Source organism: Magnolia sinica, chromosome 12, assembly GCF_029962835.1.
Source record: "Magnolia sinica isolate HGM2019 chromosome 12, MsV1, whole genome shotgun sequence".
Lineage (NCBI taxonomy): Eukaryota > Viridiplantae > Streptophyta > Magnoliopsida > Magnoliales > Magnoliaceae > Magnolia > Magnolia sinica.
The window spans coordinates 16,723,452-16,745,036 of NC_080584.1; the positions used below are offsets into that span (position 1 = coordinate 16,723,452).

General features: G+C 39.0%; 1 protein-coding gene across 1 annotated transcript; it reads left to right on the forward strand.

The window, feature by feature from the left end:
• The first annotated feature begins 2,616 nt into the window (after positions 1–2,616).
• Positions 2,617–9,258, forward strand: LOC131221022 (phosphoglycerate kinase, cytosolic-like). The gene is made up of 6 exons (XM_058216097.1): positions 2,617–3,239; positions 5,970–6,047; positions 6,152–6,412; positions 7,395–7,712; positions 8,172–8,330; positions 8,922–9,258. The coding sequence occupies exons 1-6, from the start codon at positions 2,811–2,813 to the stop codon at positions 9,129–9,131; spliced, it is 1,455 nt and encodes a 484-aa protein (XP_058072080.1). The 5' UTR covers positions 2,617–2,810; the 3' UTR covers positions 9,132–9,258.
• The last annotated feature ends 12,327 nt before the right edge of the window (positions 9,259–21,585 follow it).

The following is a 21,585-nucleotide window of genomic DNA, read 5'->3' on the forward strand; positions in this document are numbered from 1 at the left end:
TGAGAGGGTAGGATTGTCTTATCGAAGAGATATTTCATTAATTATACTTCCATGATGGATTCGAATAGACTAGGCGTAGTTGTGAAAATTGAAAAACGAAGCATACTGTGTGAACACTATTATGCAAGCGATTGCACCACTTCTTTAGCATGTCTTGGTAAATGTGTTTTGCCTTGTGAGGTGTGCTATTGATTTGGATAAAATAATGCACATGAAGTGGTCACTAGCCAAATGAAACTTAGAATTTATAACTAGCTAAAACTCATAGAATCACTTGAGGGTTAGAGAATTGTGAAATCCCCCAACTCTAGTAACTTATATAGTTGACAATAACCAAAAACTCTAAGAGCTTTGTTGATGAAAAAGAAAATATTTAGGCGCCGTATTTCATATACATAATATGCAATATTTACTTTACAGGATTTTGAATTTTTCAAGGATTTAAACAAGCTTAAGAAGAAACTATATCTGAAATTAACATGCGGGAAAGTAAATAAATAAAAAATGAAGCAAAATGCTCGAATGATATGCGTGGGATGCTAATGTGAAACTTGAGGAACTATGGTGCAAAAAGATGATCATGCGTTTCTCAACCTACTCTGTAGATGGATGAACTTCTTTTACAATGGGCAACCTTCCAGCGTAGTGGAGTTCCTCTGGCCAAGCCCCCTGGAGCACACATCTCACCAAGAAGACCTTTACTCTCAAACCCAATTATTCACCTCTCACACTCTCAGCGGCCTTTCTTGGGCGCGAGGAAACCTTTTCAAATGGGCGCGAGCACACATCTTCTCCGTTTGATCCGTTCACGTTCGTAATACTTCTCTTGGCTGATCAGGGTGCCAATTCTGAAGTTCAATTGAAATCTTCATAATTCGGGTGGGATGTTTAAATACATTGATCCGTGGTAGAGGACCATATAATTACTTATGGCAACGGTCATCACGTTGAAAAAAAACATAATTATTATGATTTTACATCCCTTTATATCTAACAAACAAGCCCTAGACATCACGGTAGGCCCATTAATTCTCGACATAGATTTAAAGTGATTTTCATGCATAGCTTAAACTAAAACATTCTCACACGTCCTATGGTGATGTTCTATGTGAAATCCACCCAAATCACCAAGTGTCACTGAAAATTCAGCTTGGTTCGTGATTTAGGTGGACCACGAGGTAATGCTCACCCTCTAAGCTATTTTCCTTTGTGTGGTCCACCTAAATCATGGACGAATCTTATATTTTTGCTCTTAGCATATAATTGTCAGAGTGGATTTCATATTATTATCATGGTGGGCTTTGAGTAAAAAAAATAAAATCAAAGATGGGCATGCCTCTCTTAACTATTTCCTTTTGTATATCCCACTTAAATCATATATTCGGCTGATTTAAATTGAGGTAATGCACCCAGTAGTCAAGGTAGATTTTACTTAAGCATTATGGTGGGGGTAATTAATTCTTAAAGTGAATCACCTTGTAAAAGTTGATTGACATGAGAAATTCATCACATGAATCTACGGTAACCGTTGTTGGATGCATGCTTTCACATCATCACATGAATCCATGGTAATAGTTGTTGGATACATGCTTTCACCCTGGGATTTCAAAACAAGTGAATTGGTGATACAGGCTATTAAATACTAAAAAAAAATTAAAAAATAAAAAATCATTTTCATTATTCTCAATTACTTATGATTCTACAGTACCAAACAACTTTAGCTTGTTTGTTTCACCAATTACAACAATATAAAATAAACCTCGATAGTTATTACAAATTGCTTTATTATTCTCGTGACATTTGTTGATAATTACTCTTGCTCGGTTGGGAGATCCTTGGGAGTTTCAGCATTGGGTCAAGGGTTTGAATACCCATAGGTTGTGAAATTCCACTACGGCATGAGTGTGTGGGGGTGTGTGTATGCATAAAAACAAATAATAATAATAATAATAATAGAAAATCAATAGAGATATTGTTTACATTATTTTTTTTATTCTATAAAATTGTAGTAATTATAAATTCTTCTAAAAATCTCTTATTATATCTATTACACTTGCATTCAAGCTACTAAACAACTTCTTTAGGCTTGTTTATTTCAGTAACTATGTCAGTAAAATACATTTTATAAAAAATTTATTACAAATTACTTTACATTTCTATTAACATCATTTGCATTTGCCTGAGTTGATATGGTGTTGGTTAGATTATCTGCTTTATCATTGAAAATTTGTAGTGATTATAAATTTCTTTAAAGAGTCTTTTGTTAAATTTATTACATTCGCATTTAACTTTAGAATTACGTATCAACGAATATAGTTATCCGTGAAATAGTAACAATTGCTTATTTATGTTATATTATTACGAAAATCGACAAAAATCGTGTAGATTCTGGTTTTTGCACGTTCCAACTAGCCGACGATATGGACATGCCTGTTTCTCTGGGCTGGGCGGATTACAGGTGGGCCCAACTCGATGAACGGCTCTGATCCATGTTGGCACGTATGCGGTGAGTCCCCAATCGCCACCACACGTTTGACATTTATTGAAGGGCGGGAATCCTAGCGATGGAAAATCCAAATAAGAAAACAGTCCTCACCGAAAGAATCGCCACTCACTCTCTCATTTCAACCTCTTCTCAACGATAAGAAAGATCATCTCTCATCTCCAATCCCATCCACAGAAAATCCCCTCTTTCTCACTCTCTCACTCTCTCTCTGTTCCCAATCACATTCCACAAATCCCAAAGCAAGAACAGAAACCACACCCTATCGGATCTCTCTCTCTCTCTAACCGTAGATATCCTCTCTCTTATGACGACTGCAGCATCACCCACCTCTCTCTCTCTCCCCACCACCTCCTCCCGCCAGCGCTCCACCCGCCACGTGGCGCCCTCTGCCCGTATTCACGCTGGCGGCCTACGCGTTGCCCCCCTCCGCCGCCTCGGATTCGCCGGCGTCTCCGCCGACCCCCTCCTCGCGATCCACGTCGCCAAGAGGGTCGCTGCGGCCGCGTCCGGCCATGGGCGGGGCCCGCGCGGGGTCGTATCGATGGTGAAGAAGAGTGTCGGCGACCTGACGGAGGCCGATCTGAAGGGGAAGAAGGTCTTTGTCAGGGCCGACTTTAACGTGCCGTTGGATGATAACCAGAACATCACTGATGATACCAGGATCCGGGCTGCGATCCCCACAATCAAGCATTTGATCGGCAAAGGCGCCAAAGTCATCCTTTCCAGCCATTTGGTGAGAACTCTCTCTCTCTCTCTATATGTTTATATTTTAGGGTACTTTTAGGTTTTTATGTTCTGTATTTATTCTGCTGCATTGTGTTGTTGTTATATAATTGGATTCTGTTTCTATATTCATTTATCTGAATTTGGTGAAATTTCAATCTTTTTTGCACAATCCAAGCCACTCATTATGCGGGAACTTCCATGGAGATGCTCTGGGTGAGAAATCAGGACCATCGATTAACTGGGTACGGAACACATGGACTGTGTTACATTGAATTGGACTGTTGGTCCAATTACTCTTAACTGTCTGTTTCTTTTGCATTAAGTGCAGCTCATCTGATGAGTAGAATACCAGTCTGAATCTTCATCCAAGGGTCTACACAGTGAGGTCCTTGTGGTGCAGGGCTTGGATCACGCACACGCGTACCACTTTGAAATGTGTGAGCAGTGTATACAAGAAAAATACTGACTTGAGTAAACTTTGCAAAGCTCAAAAATCGTGTTTGAATTTTTGTTACAATAATCTTGATGATTTTAGCATTCTTTTGCTAAAATTTCTGGTTTTTTTTTTTTTTCAATTTCAATTGCATTTGTTTCTGTGTTTATTCTTCTTCTTCTTCTTCTTCATCTTCATTTTTCCTATCACTGGCTGCATTCTTAGCAGGTTTGTAGTTGATACAAAGAGATGCAAGTTTTGAAGAACATCTTCAGTGTGATGCATTTTATTGCTAAATTATTCTCAGTTTTGTTGTGATTTTATGTTGTTACTGGTTGCTTGCTGAGACCGTAGAATCCAAAAACAGAAGAAAAAGAATCGGTTAGCAGTACAAGCAAGAATGTTGAGAATAAGAGAAGTGATAGTGCAATTTATGAGAGGTGATTGAAGCGGTGAATTATGGCACATATTCCAACATTATGCATGTGCAGGATCTGGGCCACTCAGGTGAGGGCCATCATGAGCATGTCCTAGTCAGAAGATCAGGCAGGTCGACTTATCGGGCGGGTCACATGCCTATCGAGAAATAAACAGTAGAAAGAAGATGAACAATGGTCTATGTTTGATATATGAATGTAATGACAATGGTCTATGTTCGATATATGAATGTGACTCCTGAATGGAGGACTTTCTTGATTTTTGAAGCCACAGCATGTTCATGGTCGTACCCACATGAGTGAACTGGTTACTGCACATGTATGCTACATTTGCACATGCAGGACACCTCCACAATCCTCAAGCATTTCTCAATAAGTTAAATTATAACTTATGAATGAGTTATATGTCATCTCAGCCTAGCAACAGTTTTTATTCTATCAATTATGATTTTTGGGGAAATTAATTTTGGCTAATATGGATGCGCTGTGCATAATGTCATTTTCTCAATTTCTGGATAAAATATTATATTAACGCCTATTCTAATTAAAATTTCCTTCTTTTTGTTTGGATTGTCTAGGAACCTGGGGAATAAGATAGCAGCATTTCCTCCCCTCTTATGGTGATGTTCTTATTTGTTAAGTTAGGGTCGCATTCTTTTCAAGATTGTGGAAATCGACAAAGAAAGTGCACTTCTACCATTTTAGCAATGTTGCTTTGGAAATTTAACGGATGGTTGATATTTTAATAGCAGGAGTAATTTTGTTCCTTTAATGAATTAGATGCCCGTCATTGTTGAGGAATTATTATCAGAACATGAATTAAAACTATTAAAAACATGAGTCAAATTTTTTCTTAGAAGTTTTTTATTTTTCATGAGCATTATTAATTGGGAACTAGCTGTGTTTCCATTTTAGCATATATTGCTAATATTTGAGTCCATATCACTGGGAACTAGCTTCAGTTTAGTCTTTCGACATCCTTTCTGAGTCCGTATCTTCAGGCACCTGCTGTTGCATGGGTCACGTCTGGTCATATGGTGCCCCCACAAAACAAAAAATAGTGGCTTTTGCTTGGTTGGTTGGGAGGAGTCATGTCCTAAAGGTCGACAACCTTTGCAAAAGGAATATGATCTTTTCTAATATCTGTCTGATGTGCCTTCAAGATGTGGGGTCGATCAACCACTTATTTCTCCACTGCTTCTCCTTAGACATATGGTCAAGTCTTCCTTGGCCCTGTTGATGTTTCGTGGGTGATGCCTTCTAACATTGTTGGCCTCTTCGATTCTTGGCATGCTGAAGGTAGGGAGAGTCTAGGAAGAAAGAAATGGAGGATTGCTGTTCTCTGGGCTATCTCGGGGGAAAGAAACAACTGATGCTTCTACAACAAGAGCCTTTCTTGTGCTGGGGTTTTCAATTGTGTCCTGTTGTTATTCAGACATTGGGCACCTTGATTGCCTTAGGGCTGTTGTGTGTTGTTTTTTAAGTTTTGTTTTCTCTGTCTTTTCACTTCTTTTCTATTCTCCTTTTCTTTTCTTTTTGTGTTTTTTGTTTTGTACTTTGTTATTTTCTGGGTGTTTTTTTTTTTTTTTCCAGCTTTGGCCTAATAAAGTTTATCATCATTCCAAATTTATTTATTTATTTTGCTGATATGGCTCTAAAATCAGTTGGAATTTTCAGCAATACAGATCACATTGAGCACTTATTCTCCAATATGTACTGATGCAACTCAGTTTTGTCATGTAACACATCGCCATCTTCACTTAGAATGTGACCTTGTTAAGTTCTCGTGAAAATTATTCTTGATATTGCGGATTTCATTTCACGTAGGATTTTTTTATACAAATTCTCATTCTTCTCTTATTTTCAGGGACGCCCAAAGGGCGTGACACCAAAATTCAGCTTGAAGCCACTCGTCCCTAGGCTATCTGAACTTCTTGGAATTAAGGTACATTTCTTCTTCCTTTCAAAGTACAACCATCTTTTGTGGTCTTTGATATGGTTGTTGAGATGATGATTTTCTTTGATTATTCCTGTATGAGTACCAAACAGGTTGAGAAAGCTGAGGATTGTATTGGTCCAGAAGTTGAGAAGTTGGTGGCCGCACTTCCAGAAGGTGGCGTTCTTCTTCTAGAGAATGTGAGGTTCTATAAGGAGGAAGAAAAGAATGAGCCAGAGTTCGCAAAGAAGCTTGCTTCGCTCGCTGACCTCTATGTGAACGACGCATTTGGTACTGCGCACAGAGCACATGCGTCGACGGAGGGAGTTACCAAATACTTGAAGCCTTCTGTTGCTGGCTTCCTTTTGCAGAAGGTAGGATCCTAGAAACTTGTTGCTCTGTCCATTAAAATTTTGTCATTTCAATAAATTGCACTCATTGTTGGTTATATTGATTACAATGTTACATGAATCAAAGCTTCCATCATCTCAATAAGGCAGTTTAATTTCATGTTGGTGCTTCTCAAATATGCATTTGAGGTACTGCAATCTTGAAATTTGCATGGTGTTGACATTATTGTGACAGAACGTGAAGGATATTTGTGCCTAAGAAACCCATTTGCCGCATCTGAACATGCATGTGTGCAAGATCCATGCTGTTCACCATGCAGGGACATTCCCTGGCTCAAAAATAAGCTGCTACCTTCGCATGCGTGTGCAATCTATGCTGTTCACCATCTGAGGTTTGGTGGACAGTCACTGGCTAAAAGTTGAGGCAGGTCACTTATCAGATGGGCCACATGCATGTGTGAATATGGATCACTGGCAAGGTTAAAGTACTGTCCGAAACCGGGGATGTATCAACTGATACAACCTGTTTATCTATAAACACTGCGACTATATCGGTGCATAACAGCCCAAAACAGCTCGATGCTGTGTTACAACCTAGTTTTGGTGGTGATCAATACGATGTACAAAAATCAATTTTCAATCCTCGACAGCTGGTCAATCTATTTTAACTTTCCATTTTCATCATGCATTTGTGGTCCGCCTGATGAGCAGATTGGCCTGGATTTTTCACCTGCACATGTTTGAAGTATGTCATAGTGGTGACAGATGATTGGCAACGATTCTGCATACATCTGCCGATTTTGCACTTATGCATGAAGAGTATTCTGAATCCTCATCTCTTTAATACATTTGCTGGATGTTTGCAATCATTCTTATGGGAAGAGTTGATGTTTGTTGTAAAAACAAGTTGATGCAATCATCCTTAGATGATGGTGATGATGTTTGTTATGACCTGTGAGTAATGGATGCTTGAATTTTCACACTTGAACTTGCTTTGTTGTTTCAGGAGCTGGACTATCTTGTTGGGGCTGTTTCAAGCCCCAAGAGGCCCTTTGCTGCCATTGTTGGTGGCTCCAAGGTGTCATCCAAGATTGGTGTGATAGAGTCACTGTTGGAGAAGGTTGATATCCTTCTTCTAGGCGGAGGAATGATCTTCACATTTTACAAGGCACAGGGCTTGCCAGTAGGTTCATCTCTTGTGGAAGAAGACAAACTTGATCTTGCGACTTCCCTTCTTGAGAAAGCCAAGTTGAAAGGGGTGTCTCTTTTGCTGCCTAGCGATGTTATTATAGCTGACAAGTTCGCTCCCGATGCAAACAGCAAGGTTCATTACTTGGACTCCTGGAAATCTTGAATCACAAACTAGAAATGGTAGAAGAAGAATCATTGTGAAATTTGGAAGTTACTGCTCCTAGCAGTGGATGATTGGGAAAATGGAATCCTGCTCGACTTGTTTTCCACCCCAAACTCAAAGTGGGCGGGGTTTCACTCAAGTTGCAGGACCAATCCCTGTTCAGGGGTGCTTCTAAATGGCCCTCAGACATGAGGAAGAGTAAAGAATTACTGATTTTGATTGAATTGAGTTTAGTCAATTTAGTTCCTGATTGAGATGCTCAAGTAAAACAGATCCAGCACTGGACAAGGCGCACATCCATTTGTTTCTTATCCTGCTTTTTGAAAACTGTTCGGCTCATGTAACTTCACTAGTTCAATTCTATTAGGATGCTGGGTTTGGCTTTAAGACCTGACTTCTAGGAATGAAAAATCATCTGGTGTCTTGCAGGTTGTACCGTCGTCTGCTATCCCAGATGGTTGGATGGGATTGGATATCGGCCCCGACTCAGTGAAATCATTCAGTGAGGCATTGGAGACTACCAAGACAGTTATTTGGAATGGGCCTATGGGGGTGTTTGAATTCGAAAAGTTTGCAGTTGGAACAGAGGTATGCATATATACAGTGCTCACATGCAGACTTACATATAGGGAGATGGATAGAAAAATAGATTGATAGACAGTGGTAGTGAACTTCTCGAGAGTCCTTTTGAACCATGGTTTAAAGTATCATCAGAAACTGGATACATACTGGTATTGTCTGTGGACAATACGGTTTTATTGGCCTGAAACAGCCGAGCACAGGGATACGGGGCGATGTGGGGCCATATCTGTGGAGAATAATCTGATACTTGGTGTCCTGACCTTGAATCTTGCTCTACACCAAGTAATGATGTGCAACTAATTAAGCAGTTTTCTAGACCCAACAAACTATGCATGTAGGGCCCACCTTTCAGTTTCCTGACCTGTCAGGTATTGGCCCCAATTGAACGATCCTAATCATCTGATTGGACCCATAGTTCCCCATTAAATGTGGAGCATTGGCTGTACTTGTCCATTTGTATGCTACCAATTAGATGGCTGGGATCATCTGATACGGGATAATGGTGTGCCATGCCATCCCAATGAACGGCTGTTGTCAATATTGTGCTTGCTGCTGCTTATGATTTGTTACAGTGAGGCTAACATCCTCCGATTGCAGGCGATTGCAAAGAAGCTAGCAGAGCTCAGCGGGAAGGGTGTGACGACAATCATTGGAGGTGGAGATTCTGTTGCAGCGGTAGAGAAGGTAGGAGTAGCTGAGGTGATGAGCCACATCTCAACAGGAGGTGGTGCCAGCTTGGAGTTGTTGGAAGGCAAGGAGCTTCCAGGCGTTCTCGCTCTCGACGAAGCCGTTCCTGTTGCCGTCTAAGGCAAGTCTCTCTTTTTTAAAATATTTTTCCCGTCTTTGTAATGTTTTTTGAATGGGTTGTACAAGAGAAGCAAAACATCATGTAGAGAATGGGGATCGGTTTTTAATAAGAGGAATCTTTTCTTCAGTTTGTCTTCTCTTGTCCTCATCAACCTTCGCTTTCACGCCGAAAGAAGAAAATCTCTTTCAAGGAGATTGCTTTGAGTTATTATGCAAACAGTTCTTTTACTTTTTTCTTTACCCTCTATTTTGGGGGGTGCTTTCTTGGACATGGTCTGTCCAAAGTGGGGCCCATCAGATCAACACAGACTAAAGGCGATGGGCCCCACTTACAGACTAAAGGCCCGATGAAGCTTTGCTTACAGAGGTTCAATCATATCACCATATGAATTTATTGCAACGCATCGCTGTCCCATTATTATTGATTTGGCTTTTGAAATTGGAATTCACTAAAATGATTTGGGGAAGAATGCATCCAGAAATCATTCTGCTACCAGCCTACCATGCATTTGTATCTGACCATATCAATGATACAAACAATACTTTCCAAGACATTGGCATGCTATGATACCAACATTTTTATCCTATTACTAGATGAATTACTGCGTACATTCGTAATACACTATCATACATCCCGATCTTTCTTGGTAACTGGCAATTGCATTAAAAAGAGGTTTGTTGCAATACATCCAAAGGTATTGGTATAGGACATGTCAGACTCTAGCCTTTGGATCTGGGTCATCTTCCAATGATTGAAATTATCCGAATGGGTCTTGCCTTGGATGGGAGAAATGTGAAAAATAAAATTCTCATATTGGAATATTTTTTACCTTTTGACCTTTTGATCATTTGATTCTTTTTTCTTGATTATGGAATGTCTCCTTGACCCTAGAAACTCATTTTTAAATATCTCAATCTGAGTTCTCCATCATATAAATCTGTCTAGCAAGTCACCACCTAATCTTTTGCAGCTGCCTACTTAGTTCCCGCTTGTTGAAGATGAAGACATTCCAAACCATCAAAATTTAATGTTATAGAATCCCTGTTTAGAGTCATAACGTCGAATTCCTGGAGGCTGATTTTATTGTTACAACCTCGAATTCCCTGAATTAACTGGGGAAATGGGATTGCAGAAAACATGGTTATTGGTTCCTTCCAGAATTCCGTGAATTAACTGGGGAAATGGGATTAGGTGGGATGGAATTGCGTTTGGTCCCGTGCAAATTCCATCCGGTGTTTGGTGAGGACGGGTAGGGTTGGGATTACGTGGGATCGAATTGCATTTGGTCCCATGCTGGATTTTTAGTGGATTTTGAAATCTACTACATACGTGGGCCCCACATTGATCCATGTGTTTTATCCATGCCATCCGTCCATGTACACCTTTTGCATGTGACATTCTAGTTATATGTGTACAAGTGACCGACATATGTTGGTTCATTGATTACAATTCCATGGTCCACCAAATGGGGTTTTGCTTAATCAAGTGTTTTTCCCATAGCAAGAATTTTTTGGGAAAATTCTCACTATGGTATTTCCCATGGCCAAAATACCATGGTATTTCCAGACATGCAATCATTGTGCAATAATGGTGTCAGTCCCATCTAATGCAATTCCATATCATTTAATTTCACGGACCAAACAGGCCCGAACAGTAGATCCACAAATCGAATTGTGCATTGTGCGGAGGCAAGTCAAATAAGAGAAAGGGTGCCATGAGGTTCTGCATCACCCCATCCATTTTCTTGTTGTATTATATCTTGTCCATGACTTCTATAACCAGCCATACCTTTTACTGGATGTTTTTTGGGTTTTTTCCCACCTTTCCTGAGAAATCATCCCCTGTTCAAATGCTTGCTCTTGCACAGCCAATTCAACTTTCTTTAGTTATGGGAGAAAATGGGATATTTACAATGAAACGTGGAGGCCAATTCAACTCAAGTTATGGGAGGAAATGCGATATTTACAATGAAACGTGAAGGCCAATTCAACTTCCTTAAGTTATGATGAATTCAACTTCCTTGAGTTATGATGGGAGAAAATGGGATATTTACAAAGAAAAGTAAAAAAATGGGATATGTACATGTTCCTATCATGAGGTTTATTATACTCCAGCATATGTGCCACTCATGACTTCTCTTTTCAAGTGCTTTTATGTATTCACTGACTTAGGTTGATTATTAATCGCATCTATTGTATGATATAAATAGTATTTATTTTGCTATCCATTTTCTTATATCCCTTTTTACCATTGGATTTCAATATTAATGGGGATTAATGTTACCATCGGATGAGGGACCGTTTCTCTTTAGGGATAACTGAAGATCTGAACATTTTGATTGTTGGATCGGAGGCTATATAAAGGGTTTCCACCCCATTTGTAAAGACATACAAGAAATATCAGAAAAAGATAAATTGCCGAGAAAATCCCGAAAAACGGTTTGGATGAGCAACCTCTAAGCGATTGTCAGTCCCATGACATTCCCCTCCTCCTTGATGGCATTAATCAATGGTCCAAATTGTCTAGAAGTGCGACATATTTTCAGTGGTATCAGGGCCAGGTAGATATCTCAGCCATCCGGACTCTGAATTATAATATGCCAGAAGTGTAATTATTGCATGACCGAGGAGAACAAGAGAAACAGTGGATGAGTAAACGAGCTACATCATCAAGTTATGTGGGGCTCGCTTTCATTAAAAAACAATTTTTTTCTCTCTGCAAATATGGTCAATTGCTTTGAATTTTATTTATTTATTTAAAGGTTGGGAATATTTTCACTAAAAAAAAAAAGCTAATCCTATTGTCACCATCGAACTAGTCAAGATGGACAAGCTAGATGGTACAAACTTCTCGGCATGAAAATTCAAAATGGAATACCAGTTGATACAAGATAGGCATGCATATCTTTTAAAGATAGATTTGCCTAAGCTGACCGTAGATCCCCCGGATAAGGAGAAAAGGACATTTGAAAATTTTGCAGAAGATCTTATCATTAAGAAATATGATGCCACACTTGAAAAACATCCAATTACTCCTAGAAAGGTACAACACCTTCGAAATGAAAGGTGGTGGCAATGTGAAAGAACACATTAACATGATGTTGGTCGTGGAGAAGGATTTGACAGTTGCTAGGAATGAAATTCTTGAGAGGACGCAAATATCAACCATCTTGAATACTCTTCCACCTTATTGTAAGATGGTTGTGCTAGTCCTCAGGTTAAATGCAAAAATTCCGAACCTTACTAACTTTCCATTGCACTAACCTTAGAACAAGAACACCTGAAGAAAACCTAAGTAACCTTTAGAAAATGGGGATCAGCGGCACACGTATTAGTGCCTCAACAACTTAGAAACAAATTGGAACCTAAGACTAATAGATATAATTTTATAGGTTACCCTGGTGAATCAAAATGATAAAGGTTTTTTATCATAAAGAAATGGATTAAATAGAAAGTAAGGACACTGAATTTTTTAAAAATCTCAATAAAATTGATATAGTAGATGATACTAAGCCTCTTGGGTTGATATGTGAGGATGATCAATCACTTATGGAAAGCCGGTTAATAATAGGGTTGTAGATGATCAGACAAATATCCATCCTATGTTATATGGTCAAAAGAGATCAAGAGATTCCCCATCATATTTCGATGACTTCTATGTTCACGTAAGTGATGAACAATGTAACTCCATTGATACACAAGAGGTTAATAACCTATCTAACTATATTAAAGCTATAAATTCACAAGAATTCAATGGATGATTAAAAACTATGAATAATGGAATCAATTCAATAGAAAGAAATCAAACTTGAGAACTTTACCAATTACCCAGGGATAGAAAAGCCACATGTTATAAGTGGGTACTGAAAAAAAAAAAACTGAAATTAGATTGTTCTATAGATAAATTGTCCAAATGTTACTCATTTAAATGAATAATTAAAAAATATTGATGAGTTGCTTATTTATGATCTTTAAATTTGTAGCCCACTCAAGGTTAAAAAATTCTTAATTTTTTATCAATGTATATATTTTAATAGGCTTGTTACATTCATTCTTTCAAATATCACAAATGTATATTAATTTATGATATTAAAGTTAATTAAGTTAATTAAATTTAAGACATGAATATACCATAAAATCCTAATGCATTTTAAATACAGGCTCCAAAAAATTTGAATTGATGTATTCTAATTACAAATTGCCAAACACAATTAAAGATTTGAAGTCACTTTGATTATAAAGTATTTGAGTGAAATCCTGTACATGCCTAATACAAGCCCTAAACCTTCTTTGCTAGAAGTGATTCTTTTGGAACCATAAGCAATCCATGATAGGCTCCGGTCATTAGACGGTCCAAACTGCTGATTAGGCCCAAATTACATAACTAATCCCAACCGTTGTTTCGTAGGCAACAGATGGATAGTTAAAACCAATCTCATCCACACGATTTGATGCAATGAAACTTGATTATATTAAAGACAACATACGTCTATGTCATGTTTCATGCGCACCAATTGATGGGGACGTTTCCTTTCTTCCTCTTTTATTTAGGCAAAAGATTCTGGACCGACCAACAGGTGGGCCCCACGGTTGGTCGGCAACACCCTGGAAACGGATTGGCTACTCCCCCTGCCACCAGCCAATGGCTGGTGGTCAGTGCTCTGTGGGACCCACCATGATGTACGTTTTTCATCCATGCCGTCTATCTATTTTTCCAGATAATTTTATGATATAAGACTAAAAATGAGTTATATCCCAATCTCAGTTGGACCACATTATAGGAAACAGTGTTGAATGAGCGTGGACCATTAAAAACCTTTTGGGAGCCATAAAAGTTTTGGATCAAGCTGATCTTTGGTTTTTCCCTTCATCTGGTCCTGTATGACCTAATCAACAGATTGGATGTCAAATAAACAGTACAGTAGGCCTTAGGAGGATTTTAATGGTGGATATCCAATCACCATTGTTTTCCTGTGGTGTGGTCCACATGAGATATATATCCCTCTCATTTTCACCATAAAACTCTAAAATAATCTGTAAAAATGGATGAACGGAACGGATGAAACACATACATCATAGTGGGGCCCACGGAGCACCGACCATCAGCCACGGGGCTGATGGCAGGGGGAGCAGCCAATCCGTTTCCCAACACCCTATCCTTCCAGGCGAAGGTGAGTTATTCGAGGCTCGGCCCAAGGACGTGGATAGTTTCCTTGGTTTCTCAGTTTTTAGAAATGGGCCCATTGTAGAGTAATCCGGACCATTGAGGTTAGGGGGCCCAGTATGGATGGACCATACCCTAAAATATCCTCAATGGAACATATCTTAATATCTTAACCTTTTGATCATGACCTTCAAAATAAATGGTTAAGAAAAGAAATACTGTTATGGTCCAGTTGTAGTTGTAAAAGGCCAAATTGGATGGCCAGGATTAGAGTTTATAGGATATTATAGGTCATCTAAAATGGCCCCATCAGATTAACGGTTCAGATTACTGAAACATGGACCCCAGTTGTACGGAACCAAACATTTCCTGGCCGAATGTGGACGGCTACTTATTTTAATTTACTACCCATTTGTAGGCTTTGATCGGATGGTTAAGATCACCCCATCAGTTTAAATGTTGATTTATGGACCCTCTACCGTAGGGCCCACCAAATGAATGGTCCGGATCTAGTTAAGGGGTGCCATCTGGGCTGTTTTTCAAAAGTCGGACAGCGAGCTCCATCTCTCTTTTTCAGATAGACAATTTAGTGAGCACACGTGCCAGCATGTCACACTGGTGCGAGATCTACACTGTTCATCAGGTGGGCATCATGGCCCACTTTCCATGTGATCTCGGCCCAAGAGATTAGGTTGTGACGCTGGTCTGGTTATCAGATGGGACACGGGCTGTCATTGGATGGACCAGGTCCGAGCAAACTTAGATCTTGAATGTGAACCGTTGGATAATCATCTTTAATTGTCCATTTCTCGTACACGTGCCTGAATTTTGGGTCAGGGCGCATTCACTGGGGTTCACCAATCAACGGCTCAGATCTCACCCTGTACTATATTGGCACGTGTGACGCCAATTCCTTTTGCGGAAAGTAGGGAGATGGACGGGGATTAGGTGCGACCCCGGATCCAGACAGGTGGGTGCGGAACTAACCATGGGGGTGGGGCCACGTCGATGTATTGTTGTATATCCACGCCGTCCATCAGTTTTTATAGCTAATTTTACAGTATATACTTAAAAATGAAGCAGAAAAAAACTCAGGTGGACCACACAGTAAGTATTGAATTCCAACCTTTAAAAACTTATTGGAGGCCACAAAAGTTTTGGATCGAGCTTCTATTTGTTTTTTGAATTCATCAATGTCTCTGTGACCTTATGAACAGGTTTGATGGAAAATAAACATTACGGTGGACCCTAGGATGTTTTAATGGTGGGCGTTCAATGAGCACCGTTTCCTATGGTGTGGTCCACTTGAGATTCAGATCTAATTCATTTTTTCAAAAGTACACTATAATGATCTGGAAAAATAGATGGACGGCGTTGATTTAAAAAATTACTAAAGGTGGATCCCATGGTTTGGGCAGCACCATGGCTGGATCCGGGGTCGCACCTAATCCGCGACTAACCTTGTTTTGTGAAAAAATGTGGTGACTCTTCAGCCGCGCACATGGCATAGCTGCAGCGTTGCAAGGAAATGCAGACCGTCAAAATCGCTGATCTAGCATGGAGAGATCATATTAACCATCCGTTTTTCCCCTTGGACCACTAACTATTTTTTTTAACAATCCATTTGGTAGATACCAACTGGACGGTTAAAATTCACTGATAATTTTTGACATATGATCCATCCACATTGGGACCTACAAATTGGATGGTTTGGATTGCTGTAAATCAGTGCGCAACATGGAAAGAAGAATCACCACCATTTAAAATGGCGCATGACTGCCACACGAGTCTGGCCCTTCGAGCTTTTCCTTCGAGGCGGTTGTATCACGTGAGGTATGGCCTGTGTCCTGTCTCGCCGGAGATCACGTGAGACTTCCGCGAGAAAGGTCTTAAATGCTAACATGCAGCTAGGTGCATGGAAATTCTATGCACTTCCCTCCTCAACGTACACGTGGAAAATAGATCTACTGATCAAAATTGTTTTTTTGGTGGACGACCAAGGTGGATAGGTCATACCCCAAAAGAAAATGGGATTGAAGTCTCTTAGCCTTCTGATAATTGGCCAGCAGGACGAATGGTTAATGAAGCAACCGACCTTAAACCACTGTAACTCACAGCGAATGGATCGTGTAAGAGAGCTGAGTTGACTCGGTCGAGTCAGGATCTTAGAAGACTTTTCAAACATGGTATGTACTCGAACATTCTAAACTTGCTGGGGAAGTTGATTTTTGCGACCCATATCTTACTTTTCTCCATTGATTTTTAGGCAACCGATCAGGTGTTTAGTCAGCCGGAACATTGTAGTACTGTAAATCCAGTCGTTCGTCTATTCTGTCCACCTCATGTGGATTACGTCCAAAAGATCTACCAGATTGAAATGGTGACAGCTTAACGAGGTCTATTGTGCTTCTTTTCTCTTAATTATATGTTTACTGTGTTGTATTTAATGTCTTAAATCTAATCAGATTTCGCGCAATTGTAAAAGGGTAGAATTTGTTTCTGATTTCGTTTATAATTCTTTCTGATTTTGTTTGAAATTTTTCCTAAAACTATATATATATGGGTATTGACCCTTCGAGCTTTTCCTTCGAGGCGGTTGTATCACGTGAGGTATGGCCTGTGTCCTGTCTCGCCGGAGATCACGTGAGACTTCCGAGAAAGGTCTTAAATGCTAACATGCAGCTAGGTGCATGTAATTCTATGCACTTCCCTCCTCAATGTACACGTGGAAAATAGATCTACTGATCAAAATTGTTTTTTTGGTGGACCACCAAGGTGGATAGGTTATACCCCAAAAGAAAATGGGATTGGAGTCTCTTAGCCGTCTGATAATTGGCCAGCAGAACGAATGGTTAATGAACCAACCGACCTTAAACCACGGTAACTCACGGCGAATGGATCGTGTAAGGAGTTGAGTTGACTCGGACGAGTCAGGATCTTAGAAGACTTTTCAAACATGGTATGTACTCGAACATCCTATACTTGCTGGGGAAGTTGATTTTTGCGACACATATCTTACTTTTCTCCATTGATTTTTATGCAACCGATCAGGTGTTTAGTCAGCCAGAACATTGTAGTGCTGTAAATCCAGACCGTTCGTCTGTTCTGTCCACCTCATGTGGACCATGTCCAAAAGATCTACTAGTTGAAATGGTGACAGCTGAACGAGGTCTATTGTGCTTCTTTTCTCTCAACCACATATCTGCTCTATTGTATTTGATGTCTTAAATCTAATCTGATTTTGTGCAGATTTTTCGCGCAGCTGTGGAAGGGCGGGATTTGTTTCCGATTTCGTTTATTATTCTTTTCGATTTTATTTGAAATTTTTCCTAAAACTATATATATGGGTGTAAACGGGATTAAAAGGTATTATTCTAAGGGATTTCAAGGGTTTCTAAATGGGTTCTAGGGTTATCAAAGGATGTAGCAAATGTGAGATTCGAAGTTGTTCGAATTGGGTAAGTCCTCTCTCTTTGTAATTTCTATTTTCATAGTGAAGATTTGTTGCTTTGTGTCGTAATTTTTTTTCACAAGATTTTACACGTTAAGTGTGTGCTTGGTGCCATTGGATTGCTATCCTAAATCTAGATCTGTGTGATTCCGCAGGCTAAAATCCCAACACACAGAGCCGTAAATAGGTCAATGGACCTGATGGAGTACCAGGGTTGACCCATTTAGAATCGACCTAGATCTAACCTATTTTTTAAATGGATGGATCAGTGTGAAAAATAAAAAATAAAAAAAAAAGCCCAATTGCTAAATGAGTGTGGATTTGGTTTCCTTTACAGTAGGCCTGACCTTTTCTAATTTAGTCATGGGCAAGCTTGATCTATGTTGAAGGACCCATCCATATCTAAATTCAGTTTTAAACCTAATAAAAATACTTGCATACATGGACAAGTAACATGTTAGAGTTTATATATATTAGAAAAAATTAGTATTGTAGACACTTACCTTTTATGTATTTTTTTTCTAAACGGTTGAAAACTTATGTTACGAAAGTAGATTTTTTAGGTATGAAAAGAGAGTTTTGGACAAAAATAACTCTGGTTTTCGGATTAAAGCAGTTGAAAAAGTAAGGGTATTTTTGTCTTTATTGGTTCGTCCGTACAGATAGAAGTCTAGATTGGTAAAACAAATTTTGTTTGGGTAAAAAAAAAATGGATGAAAAGTCTCGTCTATAGTAAAAAAATTACTCTAGATATTATGCAACATGCCCATAGTAGAGGAAAGCAGGTTACGTATTGAGTACGCAAATTCTATGGGTCCTATCGTCGTTCGTCCATTTTACCCACTCCATCGATGCATTTTAGCATATAAGTTTAGGTATTTAGCCCAAAAATGAAGCATATCCAAAGCTCAAATAGACCACACCATCGGAAACAATGTAAATTGAACATCTACTATTGAAAATTTCATAGAGGCACAGTAGTATTAGATCAATTTGATATTTGTGTTTTCACTTCATCCATGTCTTTATGATATTATGAACAGGTTAAATGACAAATAAACACCATTGTGGGCCATAGAAAGGTTTTAACGGTGGAAATCATTATTCCCATCGTTTCCTGTGATATGGTTCACTTGAGCTTTAGATATGCCTCAATTTTGGGTTCAACTACTAAAATGGTATAAAAACACATATGGACGGCATGGATAAGACAAATACATTTATAGTGGGCCTAATTGAGTTTACTCAGTATGATAAGAGCATATTGAGTAACTCAGTAGCAATCCAATTTCGTATTGGAGCAACTGAATGAGAGTTCTTGAATTGGGTTGCATCAAAATTTTTACCGGATTACTTGCCAGGGCAACCCAGGTTAAATGCATAGTAACATTAAATTCAATTATGAAACAAAGCTTACATCAAAATTCAAGATGTAACCTACATGAAGAAGAGTTCATGGCATCTATGTACCATCATCAAAGTCGAGCAACTAAATAAAGATAATCATTTTTATCATTTCGATAGTTACTTGCGCCATTATTCGCATTTTTATTATTATAAGAAGTTGTTAAATTTATTATTTATTATTAATTAGTATTTAATTTCGATATAAAATCAAGATGACCCAAACTTATTGGATAATATCAGACTCGTTAGACCTGTTTATAAGTTGGTTTAGATATTCTTTAACCAAACCCATTAAATCTAACCCATTTATAAACATGTACGGGGGATCTCTCTCTATCAAACTCAGACTCAAACCTATTTATAAATGAATTTAATGGGTTGACTCGTGCTCCACCCAAATATATCCTTTTAAATAAAACGGTATGGGTTTAAAATTTAGACCCAGCCTCGATAACTGATTGGATCTGGTTTTGACTAAAATCATCCAAACCCAACCATTTACAGCCCTACAAATTACCCATATAATAATTTTTTAATTTAATTAGAGTAAATTTGGGTTATGGCTCCTTAATAGTGGAACCCAACACGTCCTGATCAACGTACCGATTACACACTTTTATGATTGGATGGCAAATAAATATTTTAATGGGCCATAGGAAGTTTTTAATGGTGGGCATTCAATGACCAGTGTGTCCTATGGTGCAGTTCACTTGAGAGTTGGATCTGCTTCATTTTCGGAACCATGCATTAAATTTAGCTGGAAAAAATGATGGACGGCATGGATATACAAAGGATACATTGCGTGGGCCCCCTGATCAGGTGAACACCCATTAGGAGGTTTTCCTCTGCATTGTGGTCAAGATCCAGACCATTCATTAGATGGGGGATACGTTAAACATGCATGATGCAAAAATAAGGTCATTCAATTCATCAGGTGGGCCATACGTGTCCAAAAAGAGCGGATAATTAGAGAAAAGGAAAAAAATATGAATAACAGTCCACTTTCACCGCACATGCGTGGCCCCCTAGATGAGTGGATCTTATTTTTTCTGGTCAAATCTGTTATCATATCCTATGAGATGATCGGATGAGTGGACCATCATGATGTGTATGTGGGGGTTGCTCTTTGGGCCCATCGAAATCTCAGGTGAACCACACTATGGGATAAAATGGTGATTGAATGCCCACCGTTAATAAAAGTTCCTGAGGGTTATAGAAGTTTTCTATAAGTTGATACTTTTGTTTGAAAATTTTAGTACCATAGATGCTGTGTTTTTTAAGTAAATTTTTTTTCAACTGCTGTAAGTTTTTATTACTAAAGTATATTTTTAAGGTACGGAAAATAGGGTTGTGCCTATATTAAAAAATTACCCACTTTTGTTTTCTTACCGTATACAGACGTGTACCTTATCAATTGGTCGGATGGCAAATAAAAGGGTAAGTTTTCACTATACACCCGGCGGAGCACCACCTTTTATAATGTGACCCGAACAAAACTTATCTAATCGAAATAGTCTTCTAATTGTACTGTTAAACCATAATGACCAAAATATTCTTACTTTTTTAGGTGCTTTACCCTATGTACTAAGAGTCCGGATCCTTTGTTACCAGGTAAACAGGGAATTCCTGTTATCCTGATCCTCATTGGTCCACGTCACCACTCGCTTAACGGATTAAAAAAATAAAAGAAAGCTTCAGACGCCAAACCATTATTAAAAAAAATAAAGGAAAAAATAAAAACAGAAAAAGAAAACGGGAAGTGAGGGCTCTTTCCAAGGATCCACTTCCAGTCATCACTGCAAGTTAATCAGCATTTTTCAAACAAGCTATTAGAAGCATCCAAACGACTCCTCAGGAAGAGGAATCCCCCATTAGAACAATACCCATCATATCAACGGTCTTGATTACCACGGGTCCAGATTGTCAAGAAGTAATGGTCGAGGACACTACACGTATCCTCGGTTTGAGGTTGATATAGTTTCAAGGAGGAGCGACGCCAAGTGAGACAAAGGGCGCGACAGAAGGATTGAGCTTGCAAAAGCAAGAAAGAAGCATCCGAAAGTATGCATGCATGCAATGTATTCATGCATCTATACCATGCATGCATGCATGTATATGCCTGTATTTTATTCTTTCATCTATGCACTACATGTATTCATCATGCTCTTTGAAGTTGAGGCAGACTCTTGACTGTCGCGCAGTGAACCAGACATGGTTCGTTGCCGCTCCACCGTACACGTGGTTGTACGTTTGGTGATACTAGACCATCCATGAAGTGGTCCCTCTGAGGGGATGACTCAGTGGTAGAGAAAGCCTCGAAAGTCAATGTTCTTGATTCAAAAAGGGAATATTCTGTTCATCAGATGCTGGTATTTTTCAAGATTCACCGATCATCCGTAACTGGGCCCGCCAATAGGAGGGTCCAGATTCAC